The following is a 25,302-nucleotide window of genomic DNA, read 5'->3' as shown; positions in this document are numbered from 1 at the left end:
TAAGGAAAGGCAGTTTGCTGGCCCGAGTCTGAATTGCTGGCCCGAGTCTGAATTGCCTTTCTCACAGGATGATTGTAGTGATTTTTGCTGTTAGAAACAGTGTAAGAGGAGAGAATCCCATGCACCTGGGCCTGGCCTGGGCTTTCCCATCGGTTGCTCTGGAAGCCTGGGGTAGAAGGAAACAGCATTTGTCAAGTGCCTCCCGCACTCTGGCTCCCCGCAGGCCTCGGGGAACCCTGTGTGGAGCATCGCAGTCCCTCCCGTCTAGGTGGGAGTCCAAGGAGCAGAAAAACCCATGTCCAGGTTGCACATTGGACACAAGGATGGCCCGGAGAGTCGGCCAGCCCTTCTTTACTCGCTTTCCGTTCTCCTTGGCTGATTTGGCCCATTGTGAGTGGTGAGAACCTGAAGTCCACATGGGACACTGTGGCAGGCCTTGTCTGTGGGCTAAGTCACTGCACAAAGCAGTAACTGATGATTTGAGCTGAGGGACCCCCTATCATGTGTTCACTCCACGGCCCCCCTAGTTGTAGGGAGGCTGGCTGTCAGTGACTCAGTCTGCCATCACCATGCATGGCAGAAGCGTCCCCACCCCAGCTGAGCCAAGAGTCCCCCAGGAAAGGAATGTCTCCTGAGCCAGTGTGCTTCCCTGCTTCCCCAGGCTGCTCCTCTGGGTGGGAGACACCAGGGCCGCACTGCTTGAGACAGAGCTATTAGGTCTGTTCCTTCCTCCTCCAACACCCACACACAGTGACGGATTATTTGTTGTCACATCAGCTGCTTCCGGAGGCCCTTGGGAGGAGTGAGCTGGTGGCAGGGCTGGCAGTGCTGCCCTGGATTCTGCCCTGGTGGCTTTTAGAGTGGCTGCTGGTGAAGTCCTGTGACCTGTCTGCAGGAACTGGTTTCTTAGGCCATTTATCTTTTCCCCAGGGGGGTCTGCTGCTCCACCTCTGTGCGCACAGCCCTGAAGCCTGTCTCCCAGAATCCCTCTGAGACACATCCCCCCGTCAGGGGCCTTTAGCCTCCAGTCTGGCCCCCCAGCCTTCACAGAGGCCACAGAGGAGCCCACAGAGTGGGGACTTCCTCGGGGCAGTGGGGCGAGGGGGGACATCACTGATTACGTACCCAGGAGGCGACCTTGCCTCCTGGAAGAGACTAGAGCTGGACCGTGAGCTGCAGACACTGGGCTTCCTGTGAGCAGCAGGGTCTTCAGGCCCCTGCAGGCCCCCAAGACTGCTGAATTCAGCCCACTGTAGTCCCCCGAGGAAAGGCAGTGACAGAGGACCGAGGGGGAGCAGCTGGGCACAGGGCCCTCTTTCTGCCGCCCCTCCCACTTCCCACTGGGCTGAGTCACTTCCTCTCTGGCTGCTGCAGGTACTCTCCCACATGCCCAAGACCAGGGCTTCAGGGGGTGGGGTTCACCCTGTGCAACAGGAGGGAGCCCTGGTGAGAAGCAGCAGTTCCCTCAGCAGTTCCCTCAGTACCCCCGAGGCAGTGAAGCGCCGCGTTTAGAGGATGATGTGATGTTATGTATTCTTGACACATTGGAGCTATACATATCCTGCATTTTAAAAAGGAACAAAATCATCATGCTGTTTTGGGACACTGAAGATGACAGCACAGGCATGAATCTTTGTCATCAGGGAGTCCTGGCTGTAGCTGGGGATTACTAATCCTCCTCCCCATTTCCTCAGCATCCATCTGAGCCCAGAAGCAAATGGCTTCCAGGGGCTTCCTGGGGAGATTGCTTGCAGCCTTCAGCTGCTTCAGAGATGGCTGTCACTCCAACTCAAAGGAAAGGCCCTCAAACAGAGCCCCCTTCCAGGCAGCTAGCGGGAGCAGGAGAGCCCTGGCCGTAGGCAGCGTCCCCCAGGCAGGCAAGCTGGGCCAGGGTCTCCAGGCCTCGGCTTGTCAGCAACAAAAGGGAGACATCTTTCCTTCATAAAGCTGTGAGAATTAAAGAAATTCGAGGAAACAGTACGAACAGCTCCTGGCAATGAGAGTTAATAAGGTATTCGCCTGGAGAGACTTGTCTCCAGGAAGGCTGCCGGATTGGGGGGGGGGGGGGGGGGGGGGTGCGCACAGCACGGAACGCTCACCTCTCACCCAACACAGCCCCGCAACCAGCAGCCACTGCGTCCTCTGTGATCCTTCGATCATCCCGCTTTTAAAGACGAGGAAACTGAGGCCCACAGAGTGGAGGGGACCGTCACAGAGGGTTGGTGACTACTTCAGGGTCACAAAGCAAGTGAGTGAGGGGAGCTGGAATTTGAAATCTGGCCTACCTGACCCCACAGTTCATCTTGCTCTCCCAGCTGACATTTGAGTAACTGGTCCACGGTCTGAAACACCTGGTTTTGTGGGTTGACTTTGTAGATGGAGAATAGGCCTGCAGGGAAGTTGGTGGCACTGGTAGAAGCACCTGCGTGTGAGTAGTGAGGTGCAGTGGGGGCGGCTCCCAGGGTGCTTGAGTCAGGGAGGGTGGGGGACTCTGCCTTGCTGGCTGGTGGGAGGCTGTGTCCGGAACCCCGGACACAGCTCTTTTACCCTGCTCAGGGGGCCCTGAAATGCCTCCTTCTCCAGGGACAAGCATGGCCCCTCTCTCCCTGCTCACCTGCAGCTTTCTGGCTCGGTCAGTCCCTGATTCCAGGAGAATCATTGCTCATAAGGAAGCCTAGAGGGTACTGTCCGTTCTGTGGTTGGCATTCCTAGAACCACAGCCAACATCGGGTGGAGAAGGCAGCTGAGGGAGCAGTGTGGTCAATTAACAATGTGTGGGATTCAGAATTGGAACCTTTGTTCACATAGGTGACCTTTTCAACAACGAGCCAGGAGACCTTAAGCAGTTCTCTGAGTATTTCTGAGCCTCACTTTCTTTTTCTAGAAAATGTTGTGTTGGGGTGGGGGGAAGGGCGTGCGTTACAATAGTGTATTTGCAGGTGCTCAAAGCCTTGTACAGAAGTTGGTCAGTGTGAGAGTGTGGGCCTCCCAGTGGGTTCTGAGCCCGAAATTCACCATCCAGAAAGGGGCCCGGGGGGTTTTCGAGGGGACTGGCAGCCCTCTAGTATGGAGGGGTCTCCTCTGTAAGGCGTGGATCCACTGATCATCTCCGTTGGATCACGTCTTCAGACTTCACCCTGCTCACCTCACGTGTCATTTCATTTCAGGTGTAGTCAGCTAAACACATAGCTCGGCCAGAAGTTCTCTTTCCTGGGGAAACTGAGAGTGGTAGGAATTTTTCTGACCAGCAGAAGAACCTTCCCACTAAGACATGTCACTGGTGGAGCGGGCAGGCCAGGCCGTCACTCCCACGCTCCCACAGCTTGCTCCAGGAAAGCACATCTTTTAGCTGAATTCAGCAGAAAGGGGGCTGGTCTGTCCCTTGGCCAATGACGGGGCGGGCCCAAGATGCGCACGCTGTGAATGGGTTTCATTCCTCAGTGGAGGCCGTCTCTGTCTCCGCAGCCAGCACTATCTAAGCACAGCTTCCGGCAATCAGCCAGCCGAGAACACCTTGCCTCAGGCATCCAGACATTTCTGACAGGAGCCTTTTCCTGGACAAGCTCTTCCCTGCAGCACGGTAGCCCAGTTACCTACTGCTGTGACCCCCGTCTCTCTGATCCTGGGTTCTTTCTGCTGCCATCAGCTGCTACACTATCTGTACTTTCTTCAGGGTCCCACTCTAACCCCTGACCTGTAGTTGGGTGACCTCAAGCTCTGGCGCCTGCCCCAGTATGGGCTTTAGTGCCTTCTGGGTGCCCAACAAACAGTTCTACACTCTGTCTTTTCTCATTCAGCAGTCTGCCAGGCACTGGGCGGGGTGCAGGGAGGCAGAGGTGAAGTGGTTTGCTCCCAAAGGAGTGCCTGCAGACTAGAGCAAGAGGTAGTCAGACAAATGAACCAATGGTGATAGCACAGCAGGAGGGACAGAAGTGTGCTCAGGTGCTCTGGGAGCTGGAGGAGAGGACTTGCTGTAGAAGGTGACAAGTGAGGACTGAGGGAGAAGGACAAAGCAGCCTGAGAGAGGAGGGCAGGGCAAGGGTGTTCATGGCACATTCAGGGAACTGTGAGTCATTCGGTGTGGCTGGATTTGGGAGGCATATAAGGGTAGTGACGCTGGAGAGGTGGCCTGGGTCTAGCCAGCCTCACTGAGGAGCTTGTTTCTTCCTGAAGACCACAGGAACACTGGAGGTCCCCCCAGCAGAGGCAGGCAGATACTGTACCCCAGGGCCCCAAGCAGAGGAGCAAGTGCAGCCTGCTGGAATCTGTCCAGCCCCAATCACACAGGTAGCCAAGGTGGGGTCTTCTAATGGAGTCGTTCCTGTGTCCTTTCTGATCAGCCTCATGGAGAGCAGCAGTGCCTCATATTGAACCTGGCACCAGGAGAAACCCTTTGAAGATGTGGTACAGAAAGACGCCACCAGGTGGCAGGCCTGGAGATTGCACAAAGGCCTCTCCGAAGTCCCCCTAACCCCAGCCCCCTCCCAAGTCCTTTCGCACAGTGTTTGGGATCGGGAAGGGAGGGGGACAGTCAAAACAACTCTTGTTCATACCAGGCTGGTTCTGCCCAACAAGTGTGAGATTCCAAGATCTGCCACTGCGAGCTGTGTACCCACCAGAAATCCCTCTGAACCTGTGAGTCTGGACAGCATGTTCCTCCAGGGTTTGGGGAACTTTTTCAGAAGGTTGCACTTTCTCCTCTGTCCCCAGGCACCTGAGAGTAAATTAGAGACATCATGACCCTCCAATGCCAAATGCTAGCATCTCTCACCTAAAAACAAGTACATTCTCCTATGTCCTGTGTTATTCCAGGATGCAGTTTTCAATTCAGTAAATTTAACATTAATACAATACTATTATCTAATATGCAGTTCATATTCAGATTTTACCAATCGTCCAGTCATATTCTTTATAACCCCCCTCTCCAAGGATGACCTATCACATTTACTTGTCATATGTCTTTAGTCTCCTTTAATCTGGAATAGTTCTTCTGCTTTCCTTCTCTTATCTTCTCTTTTTAAATCCTCATCCAAGGACGTGCTCACTGATTTTAGAGAGAGGGAATGGGAGGGAAAGAAAGAGGGAGAGAAACATTGATGTGAGGAAGAAACATCTATCAATTGCCCCTTGCACGTGCCCCCACTGGGACCAAACCTACGACCCAGGCATGTGCACTGACCAGTACTCAAACCCGCAGCATTTTGGTTTATGGGATGACTTTCCAACCAGCTGAGCCACACTGCCAAGGAAGTTCTTCAGCCTTTTAAAAAACTATCTGACATTGATGTTTTTGAAGCTTACGTGCCTGTTTTGTTGAATGTCCCTCAATTTGGATTTGACTCATGATCAGGTTTAGCTTATGCCTTTTTGGTAAAAAATAATAATAACAACATAAGTTATGTAGTATCCTTCTTAAATGTATCATTATCAGGAGTAACGTGATGTCAGTTTGTTCTGCTGTCGGTGGTGTGGTACTTTGACCATTTGGTTAAGTTGAAACTTGCTCTTTTATTAATTAAGGTATATTTACACCCAGTGAATTTCACAGAGCTTATAACGGCACCATTCAGTTGTTTTGACAAAGGTACATAACCAGAAGTTTTGTCCTCAGATAGTACAAATCTTATAGCCTGGTATTTGTGCTCTGTCCTCCTCCCCTGGTCCTGCTCCAGGACATTTTGGACTAGAGGTACTAGGTCTTAATTCCATCAACTGGATCATAATGAAAGACCCATTTGGAGTGGCCTCATTCTCCTAGACGGTCCCTTACTGTACCCCGCGTTGATAATTGCCAGCTCCTGCTCCAGCCTCTGCTTCCCTCATAGACGAATGAACAACACAAGATGAATAGATGCTGTGTGCCTCTGCCCAAAGAGCAGGCGCTCCCCTTGGTCCACAGGACAACTGTACTCCGCCCTCTACTACAGAATGTGCACCTGGCACTGCCCGCAGCCCCCTGCTCCTCCGCAGCTCAGCTAACCAACCCCCAGGCCTCTTCCCCACAGTGAGCCAAGTATGTCCCTCAGGCTGGCCAGCAGGCAGCAGGTTCAAGGCCTCTTAAACCTTTAATCGGGCCTCTTCTGCTCCCCACATCCCCAACTCTGTACCTACCATCCCCTTCTTTTTGGGTGGGAGCAACTGTGTTTAAACTAACAGCAGCACAATTCATCAAATGTTTACAATGCCAGTAGGTACTCTGTGTGGGCTAGCTCACTTTATCCTTAGACCACTTTGGAAGGTAGATATTGCATGCCATTTTGTAGATAGAAAATAAGTAATTCATCCAAGATCTCATCACTAATAAGTGATGGTGCCAGACTTTGAACCCAGGTTTGGCTTACTCAGAACCCTTGCTCTGACTCAGAGGTTCCCATCCAGTGTGAGTTATGTAGGGTAAATGGTAAATGCCTCAGCCTAAGGCATAGGACGGGGCCACACACAGGACAACCGGAGCCCCCCAGTCCACCCGCAAGTGCTGTACAGATTTTCTCTTGTTCTGACAGGAAAACTACCAAGACACATTGTTCTAACCACTTTGTTCTACTGCCTTTGTGTCCTGTGGGCAGACTCTTTCTGCCCTCTTCCTGGGATCTGCTGTAGTTCTGGACACATAGCCCCTTAGCACATGGCAAGTGGGAAGTAGGCCAGGGAGGGGTGGGAGCTCCGTGCACACTTCCAGGTGCCAGGAGGGCTGGACAGAGGTGCAGGGCCGTGCCTTCAGTGGGCACGCCAGAGGTGAAGTCCAGAAGACAGAAGCCTGCACAGCTCTGGACTTTGAATTTGTTTGTTCTATTTTGACAGAGCCAGGAAACATGGGGGCAGGCCTGGGGGCTGCTGACAGGGACGGTGTGACTGTGGATGGCTTCAGCTCAGTCTGACCCTGCAATGTAGACACAGCCCTCTGGCTCCTAGCAGGAGCACACAGAGGAGTTGCTGTTGTCACGTGCGTACACACAGCAAATGCTGCACTACACAGAGGTCTACCATTTGCCCCTTGTCGGGACTGCCTTTGCACTCTGCCTCTACCCATTGGGTTTGCAAGGTCACCCATCTCTCCAGAAACCCAGAGCAGAAAGCCTAGGATGAGGTTGAATGCAGAACTTGCACACGTGAGCAGGCCCCATGCTTGTGGGGAGTGGGGTTTTGCTCTGGCTCTCTGCACACAGAAGCGTCCGCCGCCTGGGGCCATGCGTCTGCGCACCTGTGTGGAGGCCTGCGGGGATGCGTCTGGTGTGAGAGAGGGACCCTCCTTGCCGTGGCCAGACTTTAGTTGCTCTATAGCTGGGTGACGCTGAGGAAAGACTGAAGTTGGGAGGCCTCAGTACCGTCTTTTTTTGCAGCCCACCTCTTGCTGGGGTTGGCAGTATGTCAACCATGTTGAGCTGTGCCCTGCCACGGTGTGTCCTGCCTGGCTCTGCCCCTCCCAGCTCTTCTGTGCCCTGTCACACTACATCCTTGGGCTTGGCTTTGTGGGCCTTAGAATCCTATGCGTTGCTAGCGGCCTGGCCTTCGTTGCCTTCTGAGAAAGCAGGACTTACATCACCCCGCAGCTTTGGGGTGACATGGCCTTAACCCCAAGTTAACAGGGTAGGGCAGGCCACCCCTCCTCTGGGCACACCATGGCGGCTGTCACGGAGCTGAGGCCCTCTCATGCTGAGGCCCATGATTTGCTCCCTCGGCTGGGCCAAGCAAACAGAATGCCCTGCTTTCCAGATTGAGGAGCGCAGCCTGCAGGAGGCAGGGCTGCCAGGCTGGGTTCTTCCAGCACCCCCCTCCCAGCCCCCATCCCTCCCCTCCCTTGCTGCCTCGCTTAAATTCCTGTTGAGTCCAGGTTCTAAGGGAAACAGCCATGATGTAGGAGGATAGCACACAAGATAGTTGACAGATTTAAAGCTCCAGAGACTTCCAAGCCAGGAAAGATAAGTTCCTGGGGAGCGGAGCAGTGGGCCCAGGAAACACCAGCGAACAGCTGCCCCTTAGCCTGGCTGGGCCTGAGGACTAGTGTCTCTGGAGGAGCCTGGCCCGAAGTCCTCCTGAGACCAGCATAGCCAGTTTCCACAGCACAGATCTTACTGTGAAGCCAGGGTCCCTCAAAGTGGCTTCCCCTGTCGGAGAATTTGCCCATGTACCTCTGGAGGGGGCACTTCAGGAGGATTTGAAAGTGGGGCACACCCTCGCTGTGTGTCAGTGGGGGAGGGAGTACAGGAGGGTCTGTCCTCAGGAGTCTTTGCTCACCTCACCAGTGAGCCTGTGGCAGCTCCGCGTTTCCAGGCCTGTCACCTCACGTGGCTTTTTTTGCATCCGCCAGCTCTGGTGGCGTTAAAGGATGCTCAGGAAGGGAAGCAGCCTTGCTACCACCCCCCTGCCCGCAGCATCTTTTCCCTCTCTCTTCCCGTCTGCTCCCATCCTTCTGTCTGCCTACATTTTGGAGCAGTTCCTGTGCCATTTGCTTGCGTTGAATCTTGAGTGGGGTGGGTGGGGTCGGGCTGAGCCCACTCATTGTCTGTGTTGCAGCTGCTCCCAGCAAACTGTTGTCTAGACCAAGCCTGTGCGTGGGCGCCTAGGCAGTATCTCTTCAGATATGATGAGGTCCTTGCAGTGTTCTCCAGGGAACCGGGAAAAGAGGGGAGGCTTAGTGCTCCAGGGAAGAAGGAGGCTAGGCCAGAATGGCATGAAACAGCTTATCCCCGAGGGCAGGGGCAGCTTCAGCACAGGGCTGCTGACTTGGTAAGACCATTACCAACTGGGGAAGGGCCTCCCGCCACTTATGGAGCATCTGTTGGGCCAGGCATTTGGGGTGCTGTGTCTTTTTTTTTTTTTCTTGTGGAATTTTTAGTCTGGTGGTGAGAGAAAAACATTAAGCATATAAGCACACAATTAAATACATAATCACAAAACACAGGAAGTGCTATGAATGAATATGTGAAAATTGCAGGATACCAAATGAGACTATGTGGGACCCACTGATGGTGGGAACATCAAGGAAGGCTTCTCTGAAAAAGGTGGTATTTAAATTGAGAAGGATGCATAGAAGTGGCTCAGTGGACTGAGTGCTGGCCTGCAAACCGAAAGGTCGCTGGTCTGATTTCCGGTCAGGGCACATGGCTGGGTTGTGGGCCAGGTCCCCAGGAAGAGGCGTGTGAGAGGCAATTGATTGGTGTATTTCTCGCAAATTGATGTTTCTCTACCTCTCTTCCTCCCTCCCTCCCCCTCTCTCTTAAAACGTAAATAAATAAAATCTTAAAAAGAAAAAAAAGAAGTTAGCCAGACAAAGAGCAGGAACACTGTCCCAGAGATACTAGTGCCCAGCGTTTAAGTCTAGAAGCAGTTTTATTTTCCCCTGCTTTTGTCTGAATGCCTTTGAATCTGCTTCCAGCATGAGCTTTGGCAGAAGTCATGGCTAAACCTAACCATGACTTTTACTCCATCTGGGGACTGTCAGGGCCTACTGAGTTACATGGTCCCAGCTTCTCTTTGATTGAAATCATGGATCTGTTCCTCAGTGTCCCAGCTCTGAAAACAAATCGGGGCTCGATGGGAAGCAAGCCTGGTAGACCGGAGTAGGAGTACATCAGGCCATCTCTCCCACTTCCCAGTTCACTGCATGGAGTCAGTCTCCTGGGAATTAGAATAAGGGCCAGAATAGCAGCATGTGAAGATTGAAATAAACCTAACTAGTGAATCCACACCTGTTCTCAGCAGAGAGACAGCCTTCCAGGAATAACAACAAAACAAACTGGAGGAAAAGAGAACTATTTACTCACATAAACATTTAACCACTTTTTAAATTTTAAACAATAAAAAGATTAGGAAAAACTACATCCTATGTCAGTTCTATCCTTAAAATGTAAACAGTTTCTAGAAACCAATAAGACTAATACACAGCAGTAAAAAATAGAAAAAACTATGAAGTGGAAATTCATAAAAAAATAATACAACTAGTAAGCATGTGAAATAAGTTCAACTTCGTGAATAATTAAGGAATTACTAATTTAAACAATGACATACTTTTTGTTGCCAATCAAGTTGACAGTCTTTAAAAATAAGGACATAGTTCTGGTGCAGGTCCTGGACTTACTCGCCCACACCGCAGGTGGGACATAAATTGGCACAGCCTCCCCGAGAGCAGCCCGGCAGTGTGGGCGAGACACCTCTAAAAGTGTGCTCCACATTTGACCCTGCAATTCCGCTTCCTAGAGTTTATCTTGAGTCAGAGAGACAAGTATGCCAAGATGTAGGTGCATGACTGTTAATAAAAATATTTTAAAATGGAAAGACTCTAGATGGCCAAGAATACAGATGTGGTCTGATAAATCATGATATATTCTCACCAAGGAGACCGTGTAGCTATTCCAAGTGATGCTACAGAAGAATATTGTCAGGTAGGGATGTTCTGTTTTATTTTGTTTACAGCTTTCCTGAAATATAGTTAACATACCATAAAATTCACCCTCATAATGTATTTCAGGTGGGAGGGGAAAAAATCTCACAAAATGATGTCAAAGAGTGGTCCAAATTTTTGTAATAATGGAAACTGTAAGCACACACAACACACAGGAAAGTCTACTTGAACACTGACAGCGATTACATCTGGGCAGTGAGATCTCGGGTACCTTATTTTCTTATTTTTGCATATCTGTATATTCTTAATTTTTTAAATTGATTTGAGAGAAAGAAGAAGAGAGGAAGAGAGATGATTTGTTGTTCCACTTATTTATGCATTCATTGGTTGCCTCTTACATGTGCCCTGCTGGGGGATAGAACCCACAAGTTTTGTGTATTGGGACGATGCTCTAACCAACTGAGTTACCCGGCCAGGGCTGCATATCTCTATTTTCTCATGTTTCTGTGAATGCCGATTACTTTTGTATGAAGAAAAAAAATTATAGAAGTTTAGGGCTCAGTGTTCAACCCCTAAAGATTTCACTCGGGACTCGGCCATCAGGTCCCCTAGATATGGCCCTTGCCCCTTCTCCGGGTTACCTCTCTCTGCTCTCTGCTTCACATTTTTACACTCCAGCAACCCAAACTGCTTGGAGTTGGCTGCTTGCTTGCCATCTCTTACTTTGTATGTTTGCTCACCAGGTCCCTCTGCCTGGCGCCTTGCTTGGCCCACTCCAGTGTCACCACCTCTGGGAAGTTTCCCCTGAGCCTTCTCTCCCACACCAGGCCAGGGCCTCCCCTCGGGATCGGGCAGCTGGCCTTCCCTGGGCATCCCTGTGACCCTCGGCCCCTCTATGGAACTCATCTGTGTACACCTGCTTCCTCGCCCCATCTAGGGTGGTAACTGTAGAGAGCTGGAAGGAGGGCTTTTTTTTTTTTCTTAATTCATGCCTACTGGTTAATGTCTCCTAGAATCTGGCTCCAGTGTCAACCTTTAATTTTTTTTTTTAAGATTTTATTTATTTTATTTTTAGAGGGGAAGGGAGGGAGAAGGAGAGGGAAACCTCAATTTGCTAGAGATCTATCCATTGATTGCCCCTCACATGCCCCTTTCTGGGGACCTGGCCCGCAACACAGGCATGTGCCCTGACCGGGAGTTGAACCAGTGACCTCTTGGTTCACAGGCTGGTGCTTAGTCCACTGAGCCACACCAGCCAGGGCTTGACCTTTCATTTTAACCCTGGAAGAGATCAAAGGGATTGCAGTTTCCATTAGTGTCCTTTAATTGGCTCCTAAATGCACGGTATATTTTTTTTCTTAAATTAAAGAAAGTGTTGAAAATAGGAGTAAAGGAGGAGAAAGCTAACTCCCATTGACACCTTTGGAGTGTTCTTGCACCTGAGAGGACCTAAGAGTCAAGGAGGCTTGGAGAGAGGAGGCGATCCTCAGGGCAGTAAACCACACACTTCACGGGTGTAAGAATCCCTCAGGCCTCATGCCCATCATGCCACTTCCTGGGGCCCACACTCCACCGCACCTCAGAGATCAGAGCATCGGGGGCAGGGTGGGACCCAGGAATCAGTACCTCAGGCCACTTGGCTGTAGGTATTTGAGGGGAAAGCCTCACTTTGGTTCACAGGCCAGCACTCAATCCACTGAACTACACCAGCCAGGGCTGAAAGCCTCACTTTGGGAATAGTCAACTCCAGGCCAGCTCTCCTCTCTGTGGCAGTCTCTTTAGGGACCCAGGTTATGTCTGCACAAAGCCCAGGGTCCTCCTCTCCGCATTTGACCAGCCCCTTTGAGGCAAGCTGGCTGCCCACCTCAGTAGCCTGTACTTGCTACCTTGAAGTACAGTCACTTTGAGTCCCTAATTAATCCCAAGTAAAGGAGCCCAGGTTCTTTGTCGCAAGGAACCTTCAGTGCTCCTCCAGGAGGGGGAGGAGGTGGCGACGGCAGCAGGAACAGCAGCAGCAGCTGTGTGACACGTTCCCAAGTCAGAGGCTAGGAGGCTGGGTTAGCTTAAGGAAACTCGCTGACTTGCTCAGTGAGAGGGGCTTGTTTCTGTCTTGTCTAGAGCTGAGAATGAAGCGGAGAGCATCAGACAGAGGAGCTGGGGAAACGTCGGCCAGGGCCAAGGCTCTAGGAAGTGGGATTTCCGGAAATAATGCGAAGAGAGCTGGACCTTTCATCCTGGGTAAGCCTCTCCCCGCTGGTGACTGGGAGTGCGGGGGGCAGGGGCCGGGTGCAGTGGCATCCTCGGTCTGGCCCAGCTTCACCACCACAACTATGGTCTGTTTATTATGCCGGTGGGAGATCCGGAGCCTTAGGTCACCCTGTCCCAAGAGTCGTCACTTCTGTTGTTGCCGCACCAGCCTTAGATCAGTCTCAGCTGAAAGCTAGACTATCTCATCCCCGAGAATGCCACCCACGGGAAGCTTATAAGCTGCATTAGATTCCAAGGGCCATCATCCAGGGCACTTTTTGGACCACTCTTGGAGGGCACGGTTAATTTCACGAAGCGTTTGATATAGCCCCTGAACTCCTTATAAGGTTGACACAGAAGTCCTATAGGATTGGGTGTTCCCAGTGGTCCAGAGGAGCAGCAGGGCCTTTCTGCACGATATTAGAGGCCCAAGCAAGTCCGGGTTTTATGCTCAGTGTTGCGGGTTGGGTGGGCTCTGAGGACCCCAGCTCCCCTAGCAGTGAGAGACCAGGTGTGAGTTTTGCTCGGGGAACAGCATGTGGACTTAGGGGCACAGGGTGCTTCCAGCTCCAGTCATTCAGCAAGTAGTTAACGGTGCCCACGCTGTGCCAGACAGGTGCTGTCTGCCAGGGGTACAGCAGCACAGGAGACAGTCAAGTTCCTGCCCTCACAGAACTTAGCATTCTAGTTGCAAAGAGAAACAGAGTAAAGAACACACAAGATCATCACTGGGGGCAGTACGTACATTTAAGTAAGCAAACAAGGGGAGGTGAGCATAAGAAGGGCCTAGGGATGGTATAGATGAGGAAGGTTCTGTGTGAGGAGCTGACGTTTGAGCTGACACCCAGGGATGAGAAGGAGCCAGCCTGGTGAAAAGCAGGGGGAAAACATTCTAGGCAGAAGGAACAGCTAACTCCAAAGCCCAGAGGCAGGAAAGGGTTTCATGTCTTAGGAATTAAGAAGCCAGTGCAACTGGAGTATGGTGAGTGGGGTGGGGAAGCAACCAGTTAGAAAGATGGGTGAGAATCAAGTCATGCAAGACTGGGGAGGTCAGAAACGGAGTTTTGATTGCATATTAAGCGCCACTGAGCACTGTTATAGGGTTTTTAGCAGGACAGTGACATGGTAATATTATCCTATTTATGTTGTGAAAGCTCAGGCAGGGTTTTGTCACAGGACAGCAAGCACTGTACATCCCCAGAAAAACAGAAGTTCCCAAAAGCTGGGACCTGGACCGGGGTCAGGTGGCTGGATCGGACTCCAGGGGAACCTGTAAGAGCTGCAGTTTCCTGGACTCTCACCCTGGAGTTGCAGATTCAGAGGAGCAGGTTGCAGCTAGAGCTCTTTTATTAACACAGGCTCCTCAGAGAGTCCAGCTTGCACCCACTATTGAAAAACTCCTCTTTTTGAGAAATGTGCCTAAAAGCCAGGTGTACCACAGGCATATGCACATATACCCTCCATTTTCGGTGAGGAGAAGGACTTTGCGGAGTGAGCTCAGTAGGGAGGAACTGTGGGGCCCAGCTGAAGAGAAGAACTAGCCAAAGACCATGTGGTGCCATGGGGCCATGACAGAGCTTCTGCGCAGTAAGCCAGCTGCTCCCTCTGCCGCAGGTCCCCGTCTGGGCAACTCACCGGTGCCAAGCATTGTGCAGTGTTTGGCGAGGAAAGATGGTACAGATGACTTCTATCAGCTGAAGGTACGTGAGGCGTGGCGGGGCAGGGTGCTGGGGACTCGGGGGCCATCCTGCCACCCTGGCTCCCTTTTCTTCACCTTCGCACCTACACCGCTTGTGAGCAAGAGTGGCACCATTTCTTCCTGAGAAGCAATCAAGTTCACAGCCTCTCTCTGAACAACTCTTGATATAATGAGCTTTTTCTGTGCATAAATTACATTGCCGTCACGTTGAGAGAAGCCGTTCACTCCATAGGTGTGTGTGAGTGTGTGCGCGAGTGTTGCACAGTAGTACGTGATCTGCTTTTCCTGTTCTGGTCATTCTGCTTTGTAAAGTAAGGTTTTTTTGGGTTGTTGTCTTTTGTGTGTGTGTGCCTTCCTAAAGATCCTTACCCTTGAGGAGAGGGGGGACCAAGGAATAGAAAGCCAAGAGGAGAGGCAAGGCAAGATGCTGTTACACACCGAGTACTCTCTGCTTTCCCTTCTCCACACGCAGGATGGCGTGGTTCACCACCACGGGCTCTTCCAGGTGAGTGGCTGCCTGTCCCCTCCTCTCCCTGTCCTCCCACCCCGGGCTGGCACTTGCTGGGGCCACGTCTGTACTTGGAGCAGCTCACTCTTGCAACTCCCGTGTGCTGGGTGTGTCAGGACTTCCTGGGCGAGGGGGCGGGGGCACCTGGATGTCAGCCTGGGCCAGCCCTGCGCGTCTCCTGCTGTGACGATCACAGCCCAGCAGCAAGGCTCACAGTTCGCATCTTACAGCCTTCCTTTGTAAAGCTGCCTTTCTGAGGAAAGAGGAAAGCAGAAAGTCATTTAAAGACCTCGGGCTCTTTCTACTGTGTTGTCAGGAATTGGCCAGGCCAGGATGGAAGGGGGGGCCATGGGGAAGAACGGGCACTGGGAGCCACCTCAGTTGTTCTGGGACCAACAGTCCTTCTGCCAGCCCAGGCATTCCAGGGTGTTCAACAAGTGTCCCTGGAACCCCATGCTCTGATGCTCCAGGTCCCTTACGAAAGGTACTAATTAGCAACTTGTACCCGAAAAGAGTCTTCCTGGGGGCGGAACTGAAACTGTGTCTCCAGAAATGAAGACTGGATCCAGATGCCCAGCAGGCCCCTGCTCAGGACGCAGCGGAGCCGCTGCGGCGCCCTCAGCCAGATGCACTGGCTGGGGCCTCCCTTGCTTGGAGGGACCGACACGAAAGGCAGCATGGTGCCAGGGGGTGCGCCCAGGTGTCGCAGCCAGCAGTCCTGGTTTCAGGGGCTGTGACCCCTGGCAAGTCACTCAGGTCCCCAAGCCTCAGATTCCTCTTGCTCGGGGGATAGGAAGATGAGCGTGTACAAAGCACCAGGCTGCCCCTTTGGCACCCTCATCATGGTGGTTATTTCAGGCAATAAAAACTCCTTATAAGCTTGATTTCGTAAAGTAAAATGAATCAAGATGCCTCCCACCCCAAAACATACACCCCACCAAGGTCTTTATTCTGAGGGGTGCAATCACAAGCAACTCAGTATCATTAGGCAGTGCTGAAAATCAGTGTTTCCCTTAAACATGAAGTCAGACTGAGGATGACTGGGATTTCTTAGTATTTTCTTTCTGCTAACTTTCAAGGCTTCATCTTGGCCTATCCCATTTTGGATGAGAGAACCTGGGTGATTAGTATTTCTAGAGTCATCTGTGTGCCAGACTCTGCGTTAGCCCTCTGGGGAGGAGAGAATAAGAGGGATGGACGTTCAGTCCCCAGATGCTCCCCAGAGGTTGGGGGTGACACCAAGGGCCACAGGCTGGTGGGAGACAAGTCCCTGTGTTGTACCTATTTTTTGTCTTACTTAAAATACCTTTCCAGCGAGGAATGGGTCCGGAACTTGCAACTGCAGTGTTGGTAGCAGTGCCCACCCAACAAGCCCTGGCTGGGGCAGGACGAGCACTCGGCCTGGGCTGTCCTATTCTCCATAACCTGGGCGGCAGGGTTACCGGCTCCCACTTGCTGATGTGGAGCTGGGACCTGAGCCCGCCGTCAGGGGCCAGAGCCATACTCTCAACCGCCGTTACGTGGCTACCTAAGAGTCCCACGTCCACATGAAAGCGGTTGTCTCGGACACACAGTACACTTCCCATCCACCATCTTGGACATTGGAAGGAAGTGCACAGTGGTCATTGCTGGAATCCTGGAGAGCCACGGGCAGGAGGATGTCCAGTGCCCTGGGGTTACAGCCTGTACACTGGGCTCAGGGGGCCCTTCAGCTTTAAATGCCCAGCCCTGATCCAAACCCTGTGCATTGGGATCAAAGCGTGAAGCCTTTACCTGAGCTGCCATAGCCTCGTCCCCTGCTGGGCCTGGCGCTGGTATGTGGGAAGCCAGGCCCAGCTGTGCGGCCCGCGGCCTGTGCTGCCCCAGCCGCAGGCCCCCGCCGCCCGCGCACGCAGGCTTCTTCCAGGCCCCTCGCTGCTTTGTGTGTCCAGCTCCAGAGGAGAGTTCTGGCGTGCTGGCCCCAGCTCCCTCTGCCCCCCTGCCCCCAGGACCGTACCTGCGAAATCGCTGAAGACACAGAATCCAGCCGAATGGTTAAGAAGATGAAGAAGCGCATCTGCCTCGTCCTGGACTGCCTCTGTGCACACGACTTTAGTGACAAGACCGCTGACCTGATCAACCTGCAGCACTACGTCATCAAGGAGAAGAGGCTCAGCGAGCGGGAGACCGTGGTCATCTTCTACGACGTGGTGCGCGTGGTGGAAGCCCTGCACCAGGTGAGGCTCTGCCCCTCGGCTGGCCCTCCTCTGGCCCAAGGGGAGGCCACCGAAGGCCGCCCTTCTTGCTGCTGCCGAGTGGAAGCAGCTCTGTCCCGCCCTCACCCTGCCAGAAGTGCGCAGAAGGCAAGCGGCTGGATGACGTGTACGCCTGTTGAGGCACAGTGCCGCGGGCCGCAGCCCACCTTCCTGGGGTGGGGGTGCCCGGACAGGCAGCCGAGCAGAACCCAGAGCAGGGATTCCCTGGCGGCGGTCACAGCCTATCTCTGCGCTTTTCCCAGGATTGGGGGTGTCGGGTACCCCAAAGTCCGGGTTAGCAGAGTCAGGAGAGCCTCTTGCAAGCATGCTTCTGTGGGCCAAGCCTTCAGATTCGGTTACCAGAGGCATGCGAGTTCATATCCGACCCCAGATCCAGGCAGATGCTTGGTTTTCCGTTTTTGTAAGATGTTTTTCAGTAAGATGTTTGATAGAGGTGGGGAGAGGACTGGGTTTCCCCACTGGTTGCTGCCCTGAGGGGAGAAAGAACAGGAAAGCCACACTGGGTGGGACAGAGCTCGCCTGGGCTCACATATTACCCTATTTGTATACATGGCTGATGAGGCCTTACAGTGGTCCTGCTCTGTCTGTGGCTTACAGATCAAGGCAGGAGCCTACAAAGACATGTCCCAGAGCTTTTTCCTGCCTTACCGACTGGGCCCGACTCCAGCCCTCATTCACCTTCACAGTACAAACCACGTGTTTTGTTGTCTTCCAGAAAAACATTGTGCACAGAGACCTGAAGCTTGGGAACATGGTGCTCAATAAGAGGTGAGCTCTGCCTTTCTTCTTTCAAGAGGTGACCTTGGGGTTAGAACAGGCTCATGCTGCAGCTGCCAGTTACCCCGTGCCCGGCAGTGTTCCCACGGGGACACTGACTCAGAACAGCCCACTTTCTCCAGGGCTTCGCAGGGTGGGGACGGGATGTCTGCTTCTGTCTTTTGCCTCATGGAATAGGATGCTCGCTAGGGAGGAGAGTCTAGAAGGCCACAGAGAGAGCTCTGGGAAGAACTTCAGAGATCCTCCCTGGTCCATTTATTGGTCGTGCCTAGTGCGTGCTTAGTAAGTGACTATAAAAATGGACAAATAGGTGAAGAAATGACAGATGGGCGAAAGAGGTCAGGTTCCCAGGACTCAGAGGTGCAAGCAGGAGGTTAACTGGGGAGAGCTCTCTGGGAGAAAGGGGCGGGGCTGGGCAGAGGGAAGAGCTGGGCTGTGGTGCCTTCCGAACAGGGTCTCACCCTGCAAAGCTGGAGAGCCAGGGGGCGCTTCAGATGTCCCAGGTTAAGGCAGGATGGCGCATGGCCCTGCACTCCCACTGTGGCCGGACCCTGAACGCGGGCTGTGCCGAGGTGGGACGCAGCCCTAGGCAGTCTCCTTTGGCTAAGCGGACTTCCCAGAAAAGGACACAGCTACAAGTGGTCAGAAGGCCACACTCCCAGCAGTGGGGAGAAAGCGCCTCGATCTTGGAGGGGATCTGGGCGGCTCACCCCAGCACCCCAGGGGGCCAGCGGCAGAGGGAAATCATGGAAGGTTCCAACCTCAAGCTGTCACCCCACAGAGGCGGAGGGTCTGGGCCCCTTCCAAGTGATCTGGGGCAGCAGTACAGGTACACCAACCATGCAGGGGCCCAGGGCTGATGGGAAGAGGGCTCACTCTATACACCATGGTCTGAGAAACACAGGGCTCACCCGCCTAGCCCCCCGCTCATGAGCCTCTCCCCCGCTCCCACCCCTGCGGCTCTGCCTGTCTCCCGGCACACACTGCGGTGGGACACCAACCAGCAAGCACCCTTCACCATATTGAGGACTAGTGTGCAGAGGCCTGGAGAGTGGGGAAGTGATTCAGCCCAGGTAGATTCATGAAGGACGAGTCAAGATTTGCCAGCTTGACCCAGTTGTGCTCAGTGGGGAGGAGAGAAGGAAACAGAAACACCCGAGAGAGTTAGGGAAGCCCAGAGGAGCTGGACTTGGGGCTCAGACCTGGCTCACAGCCTAGCACTGCCCTTTAGTTACCCTTGAGACCTGAGAGTTTGTTGGATTATTTATTCCCTGATCAACTCATTCATGCATGGCAAAGCTGCTCGACACCCAACACTCCTGAGCTCTCCTGTCCTCTTCTGTGCGCAGGGGCGAGGTTGTGCCTTTCTGCCGATACTGGCCAGGACAGGAAACTGCCCCACCGGCTTTGGCCCATCGTCAGTGCGCCCCCACGCCGGAGCAGCCAGGGCCTGTACCCTTGCTTCCCTCTGGGGATGAGGCCCGCCGTGTGTTGAGTGGCCGAGGACGCTGTGGTGGGCGCCCGGCCCTGAAATGCAGGAGGAGGGCAGGTGTCAGAGGGCAGAGTGCTGTAGCGTGGGAGACTCAGCCCGGCCCTGTGTGGGACGCTGGGTCCATCACCACCCTGCTCTGGACTTCAGGCTCACTGTTCACTGAGAGAGGGCACATTTTTTGAGCACTTACGTCCACATGGCTGCAGAGCCCACGTCCTCTGCAGCCTTCCACAGAGCCGCTCACTGACACTAATGACACCCTTGAGGCTGTTAGGGGAACTTGCACTCAGGGCTCTGCCCTGTCATGACCCCAGTGCCCCAGGCCTCTTTGTCTCCAGGGTCGGTTTGCTTCCACCTCTCACTTCTCTAGGACCTCTCGGGTCTGGGAAAGTAGTCAGAAGGTCACAGCTCCCTTGAGTAACACCAGTGTAGCTGCAGCAGCTGGTGTGTGCATGCGTGCGTTTTCCTTGGACTACAGAGCACCAGCGCCTCATCCAGACCCTGCATCTTGACTGCACTCCTTTAACCTGATGATCCCCTTTATGTGTTGGAGCAGTTGGATGTGCTGGCCACCTCTCACTTAGTCATGGCTGTTCTGGAAAGGGGCAGGGTGGTGTGGTGCCGAGAGGTCCACACTGGGTATCCAGGGCTGCTTTGCGCATGCCCAGGGCCCACCCCTCTCCTCCCTTTCCCAGTCAGCCTGGAGGAGCTCCAGCCCCTTCCTGCCCCTCGGGCCAGGCCCTAACTCCAGCTGGAGGGCAGGCGGACCAGCTGGAGGCCTTGTCTAGTCCTCAGAGCAGAACAGACTGCTCCCCGGGGAGGGAGCCGGGAGCAGTGTTAGCCAGGCAGCTGCAATGACAAGTTCACCCTGCCTTGGATGAAAGGCCAGGGCTGAAATCTGAAATCCCCTTTTGAGGTTATGTGAGGTTTGCTGTGGGTTCCTCTTCCTCCTTTCTCTTTGGGTAGACAAGTTGCACATCAAGTTCCTAGAAAAGGAGAAAAACACTGTGGTAGCCCAAAGGGCCATAGCTAAAGAGTGACTCACTCCGAGCGGATCCTGCTGACACAGAGCTCCCTCCCTCCATCTCACACTTCCCTTACCCCCTCCTGCCAGGATGAGCCTGGGGGGTCTGGGCTCCCAGGGATCTGTGTGCCGCCCAGCCAACTTGGGAGGTGGTGGCTGGACCAGGGAGTGTTGCCAGGCTTCAGGAGGTCTTGGAGCTGACCATGTGGTTTCCTATGGGAGAGACTCCAGGGTCCTAGGTGGGCAGAGCAGTGCAAGCCAAGTGGACCCTGTGCCCAGCCCTGCAGAGTCTGGGCGCGTTTTCTACCAGTACCACCCTCTCCCCCAACCTCCCTGCCCCATGCGCACAGGGCTGGCAGGTCCTGCTGCAGAGTTGAGTGCAACGCTCAGCCACACTAGCACATGTGCTCTAGGGCCTGTGCTCACCATGGGGCACCTCTCTCCCACCACCTCAGACAGGGTGTCTTTCCCAGGGTGTCCCATTGGTAGCCTCTGCCCACTGTGAGGACGGCATGCTAATCCCAGTTAGCAGTGAATAATCAGTGACTGTTCACCAGGCCCTGGGCTCAGTGTTTTCCCTGAGATTAAATCCTAACACAGTCCTGGGAGTTAGGTGCTAATATTTTCCATTTTATTAGCAGATGAAGAAATTGGGGTTTGGCAAGATATTAAATAACATGCCCAGGACCACACGGCCAGGAAGTAGCATAGCCAGGATTGGAACCCAAGAATCTGACTCGCAGGCCCACCAGACTCTCCCTGAGTGGTGCTCTTCCCAGTATGGCCAGCCTCAGAGAACCCCAGCAGGATGCACAGCCAGCTGTTATGGCTACCTCTGAGCCAGGGGGCAGGTGGGGACATGCGGTGCTTCTGCACTCTGGGGACCTTGCACTTGAGAGGCTGACCTGTTTCACGGGCAGGACCATCAGTGGGCAGTTCAGAGCTGGAGCAGTCCACCTCTTGACGTGCCATGATCCTTGGCCAAGACCCTTTGCCGGCCTCTTCGGGCTCCAGCCACCCCGGGGGCCACCAGCCTGATTTGTGTGGCATATGACCAGGCGGGCCTGTGCGGAGAGGGGAGTCGGCATTTCCACTGGGAATGCAGAGGACAGACTGGCCTTTGTTTTGCACCAAGCCCTATGCCAGCAGAATTTCCCGATAGCTGAAGGGCCCTGGGAGCCTCTTGGACGCAGCTTCTGGGGAATTCCACCCTCAACCCCACATAACCTGCGCCTCTGAGCCCACCCTCCTCTACACCCTTGAGGGGTGGCCCGAGGTCCCTTGTGTGGCTTCCCTTCCTGCCATCCTCCCTGGCTTCTCTGCCAGCCAGCATACAGGGGCTGGACAGTGACCCCTGCTCGTCTGTGGACGGAGAAGCACCCTTCCTCACTGGCCGTCCCCTGCGGGGCAAAGGCACCTTTCCTGGGTCGCTGGTAGGGGGCCTGCCCGCCCCACCTCTGCCCCGCCCCCAGGGTGATGTAAGGTGTCCTCTCTGGGCCACTTCCTTTTGCTCACATTGTGAGCCTCCTAAAAAGGATCAGAGCCCAAAGCTGCTCTCAGCCATAACTCTCCGATGGGGGATTCCATGGTTTTCTAGGTCAGGGCAGAATTTAAAGGACAAGGCACAGAGTGAGTCAGCTCTGATGGAGAGGGAGGGAAAGTCAGGGGCTGGGTACTATCCAGGAACACAGTGGGCGCCCTGGTGGTGTCCGTCCAGGTGGCAGTCCCTGGGGTCAGACAGGCCCAGGGCATACTAGCTGTGTGACCCTAGACACATCCCCTCACTTCTCTGTGCCTTAGTTGCATCACCCGTGAAATCCCTCCTGGCCTGTTATGAGGGTGGATAGAAACAGTCCACACCAGGCACTGAGGCCTGCACTTAAGAGGTGCTCGGTACACGTTAGCTTTTAGGGCTACCAGTGACATGGATTGATAACGACAGATAGCAGTTGGCAAAGGGAGACAACAGTGGCGCCCAAGGGCAGGAATCCAAACTCTGCTGGACCTTTTCCTCTTGTGTAAATGAGGGAATTAAACTAAATCCCTGGCCACTCCCAGTCTAGACATTATATGAGGTCGTTTGGGGACTCTCTGCAAGTTGTTCTAAGCCCTAAGCTGTCCCCCCAAAGACTCAGCTAGGGTGGCAGGTTCAGGGCAGCGTTCCCGAAACACAGGCTCAGAGCAACTCTGATCCCTGCTTGGACAGCTCAGCAGGTGGCAATGAGGGTGATCAACTGGCCAGAGTCAGACCCCAAGCGCCTCCCCCATAGCCATGGGGAAAGCAGGGAGGGCCAGGGGAGCAGGAAGATGTAGGCGTAATTTCTGTGCTCCCCAGACAAGAGGTGAGGGCAGCAGGGGTGCCCGTGGGGACAGACACCAGGATGTGTTCCCTCTCTGCCTCCCGCTCCCAGGACACACCGGATAACCATCACCAACTTCTGCCTCGGGAAGCATCTCGTGAGCGAGGGGGACCTGCTGAAGGACCAGAGGGGGAGCCCCGCCTACATCAGTCCAGATGTGCTCAGCGGTACGTGCAGTGTGAGCTGGCAGCGGGCCCCCGGCCACCACACGGTCAGGCGCCGCAGCAGTTCCTTCATTCAGCAAACCCTGTCTGTGGGCTTCAGCGGTGGCTCAAACCAGCACTGTCCCTCCAGGTCTTACGGAGGATGAAGACAGTAATGGTCCCATTAGTACATGTTTAATTACCTTCTGGGGTTAGTGCTTGGCAGGAAAGATTTCTGTGAGTGTAAATACGGGGCACTTGAAGGACTTCCCTGCAGAAGTGACGTTTGAGCTGGGATAGTACGGGTAAGCGGGGATCACTGGGGTGTGTGACTAGGTGGAGGCGGCACAGCACACTTGAGGAGAGCCGACCGGAGGGCCCTGTGGCTGCTGCTCAGAAAGTGAACTTGGTTCAAGGCCAGAGAGGTGAGTGGGCCCAGGCCACGAAAGGCCTAATGGCCTTACTGAGAAACGTCATCTTGTATTTCAAGTGCAAAAAGAAGCCACTGAACGGACCCTTCACTGAGTGTGGCACGATGAAATTTGCATTCCGAAGACATTTGTTCATTCATTCATTCTGCTTGTATTTACCTACTAAGGGCCTGCCGTGTGCAAGGCTCTGTCCAAGACACTTTGGATATGGCAGTAACAGGCGGACAAACATGGCTGCCTCCATGGAAGGGGAGCTGAGTTTCCAGTGGGGCTGGGACGGGTAATACGCAAAATAAATAAGGCGATCATGTAGTTATTAACTACTGATTATGTTTCTAAGTACCAGGCACTGTGCTGAGCATGACATATATTATCTGTTTAAAAGCACACAGCTGCCTTGTGAGGTAAATATTTGAAGCTCCTTTTTTACAGATGAGAAAACCGAGGCCCAGAGAAATCAATTCTTTTGTCCAAAGTCGTAGCTAATGTGACTTGGCCTTCACCCCCTTTCTCAGGTCCTCTTTCCCCACATGGAAGCAGTCCTGCTCCCCACATTGTTAACAGGGTGAAGTGAGGTGATCAAGTACAAGCCCTGCACACAGGTTCTGACCCCAGACCTGCTGCTTCATTCATCCTGTGCGCCAAGCACAGCCGGGACCTCCACGGGGGCTGTGGGAAGGCGTCGGTCTCGCCCTCGCAGGGTTTGTGCTCTGGGTAACAGCTCTGTGACCTTGCAAAAGTCACTACCCTCTCTGGGCCTCAGTTTTCTAATCTTTAAAGTTGGGCTGATAGTAGGCCCTACTTCATTGGGATTAAATGAGGCCTTAACTTAGTGTCTGGCTTAGTAAACATGAGCTGGCTTCATCCTTACTAGAAGGAAAGCTTGAAGTTTAGTGTTTACTCAGAAGCCAAAATGCAGGGAAGGCTGACAGAGCCCCTGCAAGCGATTACCTGCCGGAGGCAGCCGTCCATCCCTGCCCCGAGGTCGGGGCAGAAGCCCCTGACCCTCCGCATGGGCCGGTGCAGGCTGGCTGCAGCCCCCCTCCCACCTCATCTCGGAGGGACCACCTTCCCACTGCTGCAGGAGAGGTGGTACCTTCTGCGGAGCCGTACAGAGCTGAGCGCAGTGGCCCAGGGACTCTTGGTTACCCTGCTCGGTGGAACGAGGTCTGTGGGGAGAGGTCAGCTGCACGGGCCCCCACGCTGCTCTTTGCCATTGGGGGGTTGGAAAAGGTCAGGTGCCGTGCCGCCTTGGGGAGAGCTGGGCAGACGCTCATCTCTGCACAGCCACCTGTGCACCGGCCAGGGCCAAGTCGCTCCCCACAGCAGCTTCGCGAGATCGGCATCTCCTCGTCCCCATTTAGAGATGAAGTCACAGGCTCGGTGAAGGGGGTCCATGGTGCCTTCTGAAGGCAAAAGCCAAGGCCTGAAACAGCACTTCCAGGCACACTCCTGCCCCCTGAGGCTGCTTGAGCCTCAGTGGGCCCGGTGAGCCCTTACGAACCAGCATCCCCCACCCCAGAGGCATCTTCAGCCACCCAGGAGGCTCTGGGACCAGTTGTCCAGGCGCTGCCTGGTGCCAGCAGTCTCCTGCACACGGTGGAGAGTTGAGTTATGTTCAGAGACCCAGCTGCTGCGGAGCCTGCTGGTGTGCCAGATGGGGTGTGGCCCCAGGGACTGGGCAGCAGGGGCTTTCGGAGGGCTGGTGGCATCCTCGTGCCCTCCGTTTGGAGCAGGCCAGGCAGCGGCTGGCATGTGGGAGGAGCTTAGCTGCCGACGGGTGGACAGTGGATCTCCCTGGAAATAGGAGGAGCAGGGCTTTTCAGACAGCTGTGTGATCCTGGACAAATCACATCCCTGGGCTTCATCTTCCTCTTTGGAAAAACAGAAAACATCTAATTCATAGAATTGTGGTGAGATTTCATGAGATAAAAGTGTTTCTTCCCCAAAACAAACAAAGTGTTTCTGCCAGTGCTAGAACAGAGTTTACTTAACTGGTCAGTCATTCACTTAGCAAGTGAGAG

At 53.9% G+C, this 25,302-nt stretch overlaps 1 protein-coding gene across 1 annotated transcript in view; it reads left to right on the top strand.

Moving 5' to 3' along the window:
- Positions 1–25,302, top strand: part of STK40 (serine/threonine kinase 40) — a 38,143-nt gene that overhangs the window by 7,727 nt on the left and 5,114 nt on the right. The window contains exons 2-7 of the mRNA XM_054571974.1: positions 12,461–12,580; positions 14,204–14,289; positions 14,650–14,793; positions 16,785–17,012; positions 17,767–17,819; positions 22,756–22,871. Of these exons, the coding sequence (XP_054427949.1) occupies positions 12,469–12,580; positions 14,204–14,289; positions 14,650–14,793; positions 16,785–17,012; positions 17,767–17,819; positions 22,756–22,871 (739 nt within the window). The 5' untranslated portion in view covers positions 12,461–12,468. The remainder of the gene's footprint in view (positions 1–12,460; positions 12,581–14,203; positions 14,290–14,649; positions 14,794–16,784; positions 17,013–17,766; positions 17,820–22,755; positions 22,872–25,302) is intronic.

This window comes from Pteronotus mesoamericanus, unplaced genomic scaffold (genome assembly GCF_021234165.1).
Source record: "Pteronotus mesoamericanus isolate MK-2021 breed Mesoamerican mustached bat unplaced genomic scaffold, CSHL_Meso_final contig_221, whole genome shotgun sequence".
NCBI lineage: Eukaryota > Metazoa > Chordata > Mammalia > Chiroptera > Mormoopidae > Pteronotus > Pteronotus mesoamericanus.
Note: the sequence above shows the minus strand (reverse complement) of the source record. Positions and strands in the feature narration are given on the sequence as shown.